Consider the following 13,155-nt stretch of genomic DNA (forward strand, 5'->3'; position numbering starts at 1 on the left):
TAGGACATCCTGTGTTTGCTAGATATAAATATATCGTATATATTTGTTTTGTTTTTCATGCTGAAAGGTCTCTTTTATACAAAGCCTCACTATTTCCTCACACATCACTTCGCTTGATATAATTAATTTAATTTCATTCATAGTCACCCAGTCTTAGATTTAGGGTTATTGCATTATGAGAGAGAATCGTCCTCTCTTTCATAGCTTTTAATTAAGTATGCAGATTCCAGAGAGTTTTTATTCGAAGTTAATCAAGACTTAATGGATTATTCTTATTAGCTTCTGAAAAAATTGCCTTTTCAGAGGGAAGAGTGTGTGCATTATTCATTGGTGAGAGCTGAAGAATGTATGACTGAGAGAAGATAACTTAATGGTGTTCTTGACTTAGATACAGTTGAAGTCAGAAGTTTACATACACCTTAGCCAAATACATTTAAGCTCAGTTTTTCACAATTCCTGACATTTAATCCTGTTTTAGGTCAGTTAGGATCACCACTTTATTTTAAGAATGTGAAATGTCAGAATAATAGTAGAGAGAATTATTTATTTAAGCTTTTATTTCTTTCATCACATTCCCAGTGGGTCAGAAGTTTACATACACTCAATTAGTATTTGGTAGCATTGTCTTTAAATTGTTTAACTTGGGTCAAACGTTTCGGGTAGCCTTTCACAAGCTTCCCACAATAAGTTGGGTGAATTTTGGCCCATTCCTCCTGACAGAGCTGGTGTAACTGAGTCAGGTTTGTAGGCCTCCTTGCTCGCACACGCTTTTTCAGTTATGCCCACAAATTTTCTATAGGATTGAGGTCAGGGCTTTGTGATGGCCACTCCAATACCTTAACTTTGTTGTCCTTAAGCCATTTTGCCACAAATTTGGAAGTATGCTTGGGGTTATTGTCCATTTGGAAGACCCATTTGCGACCAAGCTTTAACTTCCTGACTGTTGTCTTGAGATGTTGCTTCAATATATCCCATAATTTTCCTTCCTCATGATGCCATATATTATGTGAAGTGCACCAGTCCCTCCTGCAGCAAAGCACCCCCACAGCATGATGCTGCCGCCCCTGTGCTTCACGGTTGGGATGGTGTTCTTCGGCTTCGGCTTTCCTCCAAACATAACAATGGTCATTATGGCCAAACAGTTCTATTTTTGTTTCATCAGACCAGAGGACATTTCTCCAAAAAGTATGATCTTTGTCCCCCATGTGCAGTTGCAAACCTATTGACTCAAATTATGTCAATTAGCCTATCATAAGCTTCTAAAGCCATGACATCATTTTCTGGAATTTTCCAAGCTGTTTAAAGGCACAGTCAACTTAGTGTATGTAAACTTCTGACCCACTGGAATTGTGTTACAGTGAATTATAAGTGAAATAATCTGTCTGTAAACAATTGTTGGAAAAATTACTTGTGTCATGCACAAACTAGATGTCCTAACCGACTTGCCAAAACTATAGTTTGTTAACAAGAAATGTGTGGAGTGGTTGAAAAACGAGTTTTAATGACTCCAACCTAAGTGTATGTAAACTTCCGACTTCAACTGTATTTGATCTGTGCACTTTTCACTGTGACTCATCTTACTACTGGAAAGATACAGCAGTTAGGAAGTGTATCGCTGCTGACCCCAGGCCAGCCCCGTCCTCCAAACGTTGAGCTCTAACACCTGTATGACCTGTGTCTGTTGTTCTATAGCCTTGACCTCTAACCCCTGGCCTTTGTCTGTGTTCTCCAGGTGATTCAGCGCAGGGAAGATGGCTCGGTCAACTTCTTCAGAGGATGGGACTCCTACCGTGAGGGATTTGGCAAGATCACTGGAGAACACTGGCTAGGTAAGTGTGTGTATGTGTGTGTGTCTTATTTGTGAGTGCACGATCAAGAAGCACCTTGGCCCAGTTCTTGGTTCCAGGACCATTTGCAAGTGTGGGATAATGGTTTGAGTGCTGGTCAAATACTCAGGACCATCAGGGTAAATGTCAGCATGGTCTTATAGACTAGACGTAACATAGTAAAAGTAAATCCAGGACACTCAAATGAGTATGACATGTTACATTTGGTATTGTTACATAAGACAGATGGTTACTTAATGTTGGTCGGGGTGGATGGGTGGACGTATAATGTGAATGTCTAGCAACCCAAAGGTTGCATATTTGAATATCATCATGGCCAACTTTAGCATTTTACCTATTTAGCAACTTTTCAACTACTTACTAATTTTTAGCTACTTTGCAACTACTTAACATGTTAGCTAACCCTTCCCCTAACCCTAACCTTAACCCTTTTATCTAACCCTTCCCCTAACCTTAACCCTTTAACCTAACTACTAAACTTAACCCTAACCCCTAACCCCTAGTCTAGCTAATGTTAGCCAGCTAACTAACCTTAGCAACCTAGCCACCTAGCTACATTTCGTTACATATCATACAATTTACAAATTCATAACATATTGTAGATTTTGCAAATTCGTAACATATAATACGAATTGTAATTCGTAACATATCATACAAAATGGGTGATGGACATCCACAAATGAATACATACCATAAGAAATGTAACATATCATACTAAATGGAGTGCCTGCAGTTTTACCTACAGAATAATACAAAATACTCTGAGACCAGGTTGTAAATTTAACCACAAATACAGCAGGTCACTGTGAGAGCACTACAGAGTAGTCTTCCTCTTCCTCATTCAGAGAGGGTAGTTGACTTCTTAGCCACCATCATTAGCTACCCCTCGGGCCAAACATGAAATATAAAATGGTGTACAGGCTCGAAAGTGCTTTACTAGCTGCTCCACTTTCTCCCTTCTCTCTCTCTCTCTCTCTCTCTCTCTCTCTCTCTCTCTCTCTCTCTCTCTCTCTCTCTCTCTCTCTCTCTCTCTCTCTCTCTCTCTCTCTCTCTCTCTCTCTCTCTCTCTCTCTCTCTCTCTCTCTCCTCTCTCTGTCTCTCTCTCTCACTCCCTCTCTATCTCTCTCTCTCCCTCCCTCCCTCTCCCTCTCTCTCTCTCTCTCTCTCTCTCTCTCTCTCTCTCTCTCCTCTCTCTGTCTCTCTCTCTCACTCCCTCTCTATCTCTCTCTCTCTTTCCCTCCCACTCTCCCTCTCTCTCTCTCTCTCTCTCACTCTCCCTCTCTCTCTCTCTCTCTCTCTCTCTCTCTCTCTCTCTCTCTCTCTCTCTCTCTCTCTCTCTCTCTCTCTCTCTCTCTCTCACGCTCTCTCTCTCACGCTCTCTCTCTCTCTCGCTCTAATGCTCTATATTATATTCTCATCATTTGTGACCGACCTGCTTGATTCGGTCTTATGTAGCAAAATGTGAAATTGTGTTTTTTTCCCATTGGATAAAACTACAGTTGAGGAACAATGGGAAATTAATTCTGCTTTGAAAGTTGATAAACTTGTAACCACACTTTTAAGAAATGGCCCTTGTATGTTTTGGTACACCTACTGGAGAGTTCTTCTTTGTTTACACCCATTCAGCATCGTTCACACCCTCTTAAGCCTTAGCCCCATCCATCTCTTTAAGGATTCACATGTGAGGCCATGTGCTAAACAGAATGAGTACGGTAGTGTACTAAAAAACCAAAGATTTCAAGACTAAAGGCTGGTTTATATTACATCTATCGACATGTCTGTAGACAGTTGTCACAGTGACATCATAAACATTATTGGGTTTTTTGGGGGGGTGGGGGTGGACTTTTACCCCTTTTTCGTGATATCCAATTGGTAGTTACAGTCTTGTCCCATCGCTGCAACTCCCCTACAGACTCGGGAGATGCGAAGGTTGAGAGCCATGCATCCTCCGAAACACGACCCTGCCAAGCCGCACTGCTTCTTGACACACTGCTCGCTTAACCTGGCCCACCACAAGGAGTCGTTAGAGTGCGATGGGACAAGGAAACCCGGCCGGCCAAACCCTCCCCTAACCCGGACGATGCTGGGCCAATTGTGCGCCGCCTCATAAGTCTCCCGGTCTCACCCGGTTCTGTATTGACACCTCAAGCACTGCAATGCAGTGCCTTAGACCGCTGCACCACTCGGGAGGCCAACATTCTATTGTCGTGCGACATCAAACTTGTCATTGTTGTTATGAAAAAGTATAAACATAAAAATGACAGGCTGCATGACATCAGCAGCCTGGTGGTCCAAAATAGCATAACTGGTGTATTTTAACACTAATAAACCCATCCGTTTAAAAATGAATTTAGCATATGTCAATCTAGCAAACCAGGTAACTAAAAGCATTTTTCAAAACAATGTTTTGGTTTGTTTCTAGCTTGTTAGCTAGCTAGCTAATGTTAAGTTAGCTGGCTAGCCAGTTCAAATAACAACCATATCATATACAGTAGCTGACAACATCTTAACTTTAGGTAATTTGTATACATTATTACCGGAAAATAAACTCACAACAAAATCATTATTTACAAGTTAATGGTGAGCTAATTACATAAAATAGCTCATGGTTGTGAGTGTGATGAAATAAAAGCAGGGCATTCTACCGGAGGATTTTAGAACTTGGACACTGTCTCATTGTCCTAACATTATATCTTAATTTGACTTTGGTGCAGGTCATGTTGTTCTTCACATTACCATCTCTGGTAAACACATACTATATCAAATAAAATCCAAGTTTGTTTGTCACTTGCACAGGATACAGATGGTGTAAACGGTACAGTGAAATGGTTACTTGCATAGTGGAATATTTGGTTTAGATATGTAGCTAGCTAGCTAGCTAAACAATGAACCATAATCCCCACTCATAACTTTACTACCTTGCATGAATCTGCTGGTAGCTCAAACTAACCAACTAGGTTCAATGTTAACCAGCTAGCTAACATTAGGCTATAACTAGCAATGCAAATGGCTCTGAGATACGAAAAATATTACTACACAGATCATACATGTAACTTTAGCTAGTGAGCCAGCCAGCTAACATTAGCTAGCTAGCTGACAGTACGCTATAACTTGCAATCAGAACAACTTTCTGAAAATGTAGCTAACTAGACTCTCTTACTCGAATACATGGATGAATACTTCTCCTTCTCTAGCACGGATGCCATGGTTGCCCTTAGTTTGAAGATGTAATCCGGAGACAGGTGTTTTATACAACAGCATTCTGTGTGTTCTCTTTTTGACTCTATCATACTCTGCTTCCACCGGACATTCCACTGTTATTTTTACTTTTTTTGTTTAAAATAAATGCACTGTTGGTTAAGGGCTGTAAGTAAGCATTTCACTGTAATGTCTGCACCTGTTGTATTCGGCGCATGTGACCAATAAAATGTGATTTGATTTGATTTGATTTGTTCTTTCAACTCGGTCCTCCAGAAAGTGGAGAGCATCTTTCAAAAAAGCCACGTTAGAAAGGATTACCTATACATACTGAGCAGCTCATGTTATAGACAGAAGTGCGCTACATGGCAGACCAATCCAAACTCATCTCTCATCATGTCCAGCCCATCCATTATCTCAGCCAATCATGGCTAGCGGGAAGGTTCCTGTGTTTTTCCGTGGCTAAACAATCTAGGCTCGTAATTTAATTTTTATATTCGTATTTACAGATGGCATACAAGTTTGTCATAGAGAAACATGAAAGTTCACATGTTCCAGAAGGCATCCCTGCCAAAAAATGCATTTTAATAAAAAATACATGTTTATATATAGTACCAGTCAAACGTTTGGACACACCTACTCATTCCAGGGCTTTTCTTATTTTTATTATTTTCTACATTGTAGAATAATAGTGAAGACATCAAAACTATGAAATAACACACATGGAATCATGTAGTAACCAAAAAAGTGTTAAACAATTCAAAATATATTTTATATTTGAGATTCTTCAAATAGCCACTCTTTGCCTAGATGACAGCTTTGCACACTCTTGGCATTCTCTCAACCAGCTTCACCTGGAATGCTTTTTTCCGACAGTCTTGAAAGAGTTCCCACATATGCTGAGCACTTGTTGGCTGCTTAAGGAAATGGCAAGTTTCCTGAAACGAGTCACATTTACAGTGGCTTGCGAAAGTATTCACCCCCCTTGGCATTTTTCCTATTTTGTTGCCTTACAACTTGGAATTTAAAATTGATTTTTGGGGGGTTTGTATCATTTGATTTTCACAACATTCCTACCACTTTGAAGATGCAAAATATTTTTTTTTGTGAAACAAACAAGACATAAGACAAAAAAAAACAGAAAACTTGAGCGTGCATAACTATTAACCCCCCCAAAGTCAATACTTTGTAAAGCCATCTTTTGCAGCAATTACAGCTGCAATTCTCTTGGGGTATGTCTCTATAAGCTTGGCACATCTAGCCACTGTGATTTTTGCCCTTTCTTCAAGGCAAACCTGCTCCAGCTCCTTCAAGTTGGATAGGTTCCGCTGGTGTACAGCAATCTTTAAGTCATTCCACAGATTCTCAATTGGATTGAGGTCTGGGCCTTGACTAGGCCATTCCAAGACGTATAAATGTTTCCCGTTAAACCACTCAAGTGATGCTTTAGCAGTATGCTTAGGGTCATTGTACTGCTGGAAGGTGAACCTCCGCCCCAGTCTCAAATCTCTGGAAGACTGAAACAGGTTTCCCTCAAGAATTTCCCTGTATTTAGCGACATCCATCATTCCTTTAATTCTGACCAGTTTCCGAGTTCCTGCCGATGAAAAACATCCCCAAAGCATGATGCTGCCACCACCATGCTTCACTGTGGGGATGGTGTTCTCTGGGTTATGAGAGGTGTTGGGTTTGTGCCAGACATAGTGTTTTCCTTGATGGCCAAAAAGCTCATTTTTAGTGTCATCTGACCAGAGTACCTTCTTCCATATGTTTGGGGAGTCTCCCACATGGCTTTTGGCGAACACCAAACGTGTTTACTTATTTTTTTCTTGAAGCAATGGCTTTTTTTCTGGCCACTCTTCCATAAAGCCCAGCTCTGTGGAGTGTACGGCTTAAAGTGGTCCTATGGACAGATAATCCAATATTCGCTGTGGAGCTTTGCAGCTCCTTCATGGTTATCTTTGGTCTCTTTGTTGCCTCTCTGATTAATGCCCTCCTTGCCTGGTCCGTGAGTTTTGGTGGGCTGCCCGCTCTTGGCAGGTTTGTTGTGGTGCCATATTCTTTCCATTTTTTAATAATGGATTTAATTGTGCTCCGTTGGATGTTCAATGTTTCTGATATTTTTTAAAAACCCAACCCTGATCTGTACTTCTCCACAACTTTGTCCCTGGCCTGTTTGGAGAGCTCCTTGGTCTTCATGGTACCACTTGCTTGGTGGTGCCCCTTGCTTAGTGGTGTTGCAGACTCTGGGGCCTTTCAGAACAGGTGTATATATACTGAGATCATGTGACAGATCATGTGACACTTAGATTACACACAGGTGGACTTTATTTAACTAATTATGTGACTTCTGAAGGTAATTGGTTGCACCAGATCTTATTTAGGGGCTTCATAGCAAAGGGGGTGAATACATATGCATGCACCATTTTTCCGTTATTCATTGTTTAGAATTTATTTAAACAAGTTATTTTTTTAAATTTCCCTTCACCAATTTGGACTATTGTGTGTATGTCCATTACATGAAATTAAAATCCAAATCCATTTAAATTACAGGTTGTAATGCAACAAAATAGGAAAAATGCCAAGGGGGATGAATACTTTTTCAAGGCACTGTATCTTCTTGCTGTCACGCTCTGGCTCCGGGACTCTGTATATTGAGCCAGGGTGTGTTTATTCATTGGGTGTATTTCTATGTTGGTATTTCTGTTGGGTTCATTTCTATGTTTGAGATAATGACTCCCAATCAGGGGCAACGAGTGTCAGCTGTGGGCTGGTTGTCTCTGATTGGGAGCCATATTTAATCTGTATGTTTTCCTTTGGGTGTTGTGGGTTTTTGTTCCTTATGCGGTCAGTGTAACCGTGGACTTCACGAGTCGTGTTTTGTTTGTTATTTAGATACTTTAATATAATAAAGTAATGTTCATTTCACACGCTGCGCCTTGGTCTACTCTCCTTTACGACGATCGTGACAGAAAAACCCACCATACAACGACCAAGCAGCGTGTCCAGGAACACACGCAGGAGGTGACTCTGGTGGATGTTCTCCTCGGTTGGGGGCAGATCACCGAGGAGGAGGCCGTCCGGTACCGGAGGGCTATGAAGGGGGAGACCCAGGCAGGAGAGGAGCAGCGGCGTCAGCAGGGCCATCGTCGGAAGGACGAGAGGCAACCCCAAAACGTTTTTTGGGGGGGGCACATGGCTTGGGCGGCTGGGCAGCAGGAGGCTGCCACAGGGAGACGTGGAGAGAAGGCTACCGGATTACGGGAGCCATTGGCGAGTAGAGGGAGGGAAGTAGTTGAGGCACGGCGTGAGAGACTGAGGTGTGTTACCAGTCCGGTCCGGCCCGTTCCTGATCCCCGGTTAAGGCCAGTGGTGTGTGTTCCCAGTACGGACCGGCCTGTTCCTGCTCCACGTACCAGGTCTACGGTGTGCGTCGCCAGCCCAGCCCGGCCTGTTCCTACCTCTCGCACCAAACCTACGGTGTGCGTCGCCAGCCCTGCCCGGCCGGTTCCTGCTCCTCGCACTAAGCCTACGGTGTGCGTCGCCAGCCCAGCCCGGCCTGTTCCTGCTCCACGCACAAAACCTACGGTGTGCGTCGCCAGCCCAGCCCGGCCGGTTCCTGCTCCTCGCACTAAGCCTACGGTGTGCGTCGCCAGCCCAGCCCGGCCTGTTCCTGCTCTACGCACAAAGCCTACGGGGTGCGTCGCCAGCCCAGCCCGGCCTGTTCCTGCTCAACGCACAAAGCCTACGGTGTGCGTCGCCAGCCCAGCCCGGCCTGTTCCTGCTCCACGCACCAAGTCTACGGTGTGCGTCGACAGCCCTGCCCGGCCGGTTCCTGCTCCACGCACCAAGTCTACGGTGTGCGTCGACAGCCCTGCCCGGCCTGTTCCTGCTCCGCGCACCAAGTCTACGGTGTGCGTCGTCAGCCCTGTCCGGCCCAGTCCTGCTCCCCGCACCATGTCTGTGGTGCGTTTCGTCAGCCCTGTCCGGCCTGTTCCTGCTCCCCGCACCAAGTCTGTGGTGCGTTTCGTCAGCCCTGTCCGGCCCGTTCCTGCTCTCTGCACCAAGTCTGTGGTGCGTGTCGCCAGCCCAGTCCGGCCCATCCAAGCTTCCCGCACCAAGCCAGTGGTGTGCGTCGTCAGCCCTGTCCGGCCCGTTCCTGCTCTCCGCACCAAGTCAGGGGTGCGCTTCGTCAGCCCGGTCCGGCCTGTCCCTGCTCCACGCGCCAGGCCTACGGTGTGCGTCGTCAGCCTGGTAAGGCCTGTTCGTCCTCCACGCACCAAGCCAGGGGCGCGTGTCGTCAGTCCGGCTCCGGCCAACGGGGCTAGACAGGACCAGGGGTACTTTGGGGGGTTGGAAAGGAGGTGGGGATCAAGGCCGGAGCCAGAGCCACCGCCGAGGAGGTATGCCCACCCAGCCCTCCCTTGTTTGGCCCTTATTGAGGCGCGGTCGCAGTCCACTGTCACGCTCTGGCTCCGGGACTCTGTATATTGAGCCAGGGTGTGTTTATTCATTGGGTGTATTTCTATGTTGGTATTTCTGTTGGGTTCATTTCTATGTTTGAGATAATGACTCCCAATCAGGGGCAACGAGTGTCAGCTGTGGGCTGGTTGTCTCTGATTGGGAGCCATATTTAATCTGTATGTTTTCCTTTGGGTGTTGTGGGTTTTTGTTCCTTATGCGGTCAGTGTAACCGTGGACTTCACGAGTCGTGTTTTGTTTGTTATTTAGATACTTTAATATAATAAAGTCATGTTCATTTCACACGCTGCGCCTTGGTCTACTCTCCTTTACGACGATCGTGACACTTGCTATCTCTCTCTATTCCTGTATTTTGTACATGAAAATTTAGTGTGCCTGTTCTTGGAGTTTCAGCTGTGTGCTTACAGATCTAGTAGTGTGTACTTTTTTTGTAGTTTCAGTAGTTTGTTCTGTAGAGGTAGCATATATTGTTGTTGTCCTATATGAGCAGTACTGATATGTGTTCTGCTCTTGTATCTGCTCTAGTAGAAGGGCAATTCCATGGTAACCGAATGACAGTTTGTGCTATTTGTACCATCATTCTGTTACCAAATGTTGTATCTGCACTGTTCTTCAAGTACATGTGTTTATGTAAAATATTCAGTGGAAATTGTTAAAAGTTGTCCTTATGCATAGAGTTATTTGGTTTGTTTAACTTTGCAATCATTGGTTTTTGTTTGGCATACATTTTAAAGTGCTAAATCTTAGTCTCAGTATAATTGTGTTACTGTGGAATTGCCCAGTAGTAGTAGTGTGTACTATAGTCTGCCCGTGTAGTGGTAAGACCATTGTTATTGTATCCACTCTGCCTGTGTAGATAGGTGATTCTGTGGGTATCTGCAGTGTGTTTGGCTGTAATGTGATGTCTCTGCTTCCGACTGCAGTAGAATAGGTCAACCCATCTCATGCTGCGCCTAGTTAAAGATAAACTAATGGCCGCAGAGGGAACACAGGAAGAATAGCAGTGTTTTTCGTCCCTCTCTCCCTGGTCGTCCCTCGCTGCAACTAAAAATATAACCACGGCGCAGATTGCTGTGTTAATGGCTTTACTTGCCACTCGCCGTGTAACGGGTGGGGGACATTTGGAGCACCATCATTGAGCTGTTAGACCCCCTGAGTGGTATAAGTACATGTGATTACAGGATGTGTGTGAGTGTGTGTGTGTGCGTAAGTGCGTGCGTGCACGCGTGTGTGTGTGCTGGGTGGTGGAGATTATTCAAATACAAGCGATTTGCGATAACAGGCCTGTCTGTTTGTGTCAGAACACTGAGATTGAAGAGCACTCCAAAAACCACAAGGAGAGCGGGCAGGGAGGATGATGGATGGGGGAAAGAGGGAGAGATAGAGAGAGAGAGAGAGAGCATTCTGGGCACAGCGGGGTCGGGGAAACATTGATAACCTCTTATAGCCAGAAGGCATGGCCCTCCCCTCTCTTCCTGGTCTTGTCCTTCTCTTTACCTGTCTTTAATGTTGTAGTTGTGGTAGTCAACTAATGGTCTGTAGGCTGGCAGTGCCTCTTTTTAAAATATGCTAATTTCAGTTTACAGGTATATTAAACACTGTAGGCATGGAAGACACACAGGCAACTTGCCCCTTTTCTCACTTAACTCAACATTCTTCTTTGTAGTTTCTCTCTCCTTTCTCTTCCATCCCCCACCCACCCTCTCTCTCTCTCTCTCTCTCTCTCTCTCTCTCTCTTTCTCGCTGTCTCTCTTTCTCTATCTCTCCCTCTATCTCTGTCTCTCCCTCTTTCTCTGTCTCTTTTTTCTCTTTCACTGTCCCGTCGCTCTCTCTCTCTCTCTCTCTCTCTCTCTCTCTCTCTCTCTCTCTCTCTCTCTCTCTCTCTCTGTCTCTGTCTCTGTCTCTGTCTCTGTCTCTGTCTCTGTCTCTGTCTCTGTCTCTGCTTTCTCTTCCACTGCCCCGTCTTTCAATTTCAATTCAATTTAAGGGCTTTATTGGCATGGGAAACGTATGTTAACATTGCCAAAGCAAGTGAAGTAGATAGTAAATAAAAGTGAAATAAATATTAACAGTAAACATTACACTCAGAAGTTCAAAAGAATAAAGGCATTTCAAATGTCATTATGTATATATACAGTGTTGTAACAATGTGCAAATAGTTTAAGTACAAATGGGAAAATAAATAAACATAAAAATGTGTTTTGTATTTACAATGGTGTTTGTTCTTCACTGGTTGCCCTTTTCTTGTGGCAACAGGTCACAAATCTTGCTGCTGTGATGGCACACTGTGGTTTTTCACCCAGTAGATAAGGGAGTTCATCAAAATTGGGTTTGTTTTCAAATTCTTTGTGGATCTCTGTAACCTGAGGGAAATATGTGTCTCTAATATGGGTGTACATTTGGCAGGATGTTAGGAAGTGCAGCTCAGTTTCCACCTCATTTTGTGGGCAGTGTGCACATAAATAAAATCTAATAAAATCTAATAAAATTTTATTGGTCATATGTGCCGAATACAACAGGTGCAGACATTACAGTGAAATGCTTACTTACAGCCCTTAACCAACAGTGCATTTATTTTGTTGTTGTTTTAAAAATAAAACAACAACAACAAAAAAAAGTGTTGAGAAAAAAAAGAGCAGAAGTAAAATAAAATGACAGTAGGGAGGCTATATATACAGGGGGGTACCGTTGCAGAGTCAATGTGCGGGGGCACCGGCTAGTTGAGGTAGCCTGTCATCTCTTGAGAGCCAGGTCTGCCTACGACGGCCTTTCTCAATAGCAAGGCTACGCTCACTGAGTCTGTACATAGTCAAAGTTTTCCTTAAGTTTGGGTCAGTCACAGTGGTCAGGTATTCTGCCACTGTGTACTCTCTGTTTAGGGCCAAATAGCATTCAAGTTTGCTCTGTTTTTTTGTTAATTCTTTCCAATGTGTCAAGTAATTCTCTTTTTGTTTTCTCATGATTTGGTTGGGTCTAATTGTGGTGTTTTTGTACTGGGGCTCTGTGGGGTCTGTTTGTGTTTGTGAACAGAGCCACAGGACCAGCTTACTTAGGGGACTCTTCTCCAAGTTCATCTCTCTGTAGGTGATGGCTTTGTTATGGAAGGTTTGGGAATCACTTCCTTTTAAGTGGTTATAGAATTTAACGGCTCATTTCTGGATTTTGATAATTAGCAGGTATCGGCCTAATTCTGCTCTGCATGCATTATTTGGTGTTTTTCGTTGTACACTGAGGATATTTTTGCTGAATTCTGCATGCAGAATCTCAATTTGGTGTTTGTCCCAATTTGTGAATTTTGGGTTGGTGAGTGGACCCCAGACCTCACAACCATGAAGGGCAATGGGTTATATAACTGATTAAAGTATTTTTAGCCAGATCCTAATTGGTATGTCAAAATTTATGTTCCTTTTGATGGCGTAGAAGACCCTTCTTGCCTTGTCTCTCAGAACGTTCACAGCGGTGTCTAGATTGAATTTGTATTTGTGGTCCTGGCAACTGGACCTTTTTTGGAACACCATTATTTTTGTCTTACTGAGATTTACTGTCAGGGCCCAGGTCTGACCGAAACTGTGCAGAATATCTCGGTGCTGCTGTAGGCCATCCTTGGTTGGTGACAGAAGCACCAGAT

The 13,155-nt window shown here is 43.8% G+C and overlaps 1 protein-coding gene across 2 annotated transcripts in view; it reads left to right on the forward strand.

Moving 5' to 3' along the window:
* The window catches only part of LOC121582701 (fibrinogen C domain-containing protein 1-like), a 235,010-nt gene that overhangs the window by 132,184 nt on the left and 89,671 nt on the right, over positions 1–13,155 (forward strand). For both annotated transcript variants that reach the window (XM_041898717.2, XM_041898718.2), the window contains one exon: positions 1,733–1,829. In XM_041898717.2, coding sequence (XP_041754651.1) covers positions 1,733–1,829 — 97 coding nt within the window. The remainder of the gene's footprint in view (positions 1–1,732; positions 1,830–13,155) is intronic.

Source organism: Coregonus clupeaformis, chromosome 15 (genome assembly GCF_020615455.1).
Source record: "Coregonus clupeaformis isolate EN_2021a chromosome 15, ASM2061545v1, whole genome shotgun sequence".
In the NCBI taxonomy this organism is placed as follows: Eukaryota; Metazoa; Chordata; class Actinopteri; order Salmoniformes; family Salmonidae; genus Coregonus; species Coregonus clupeaformis.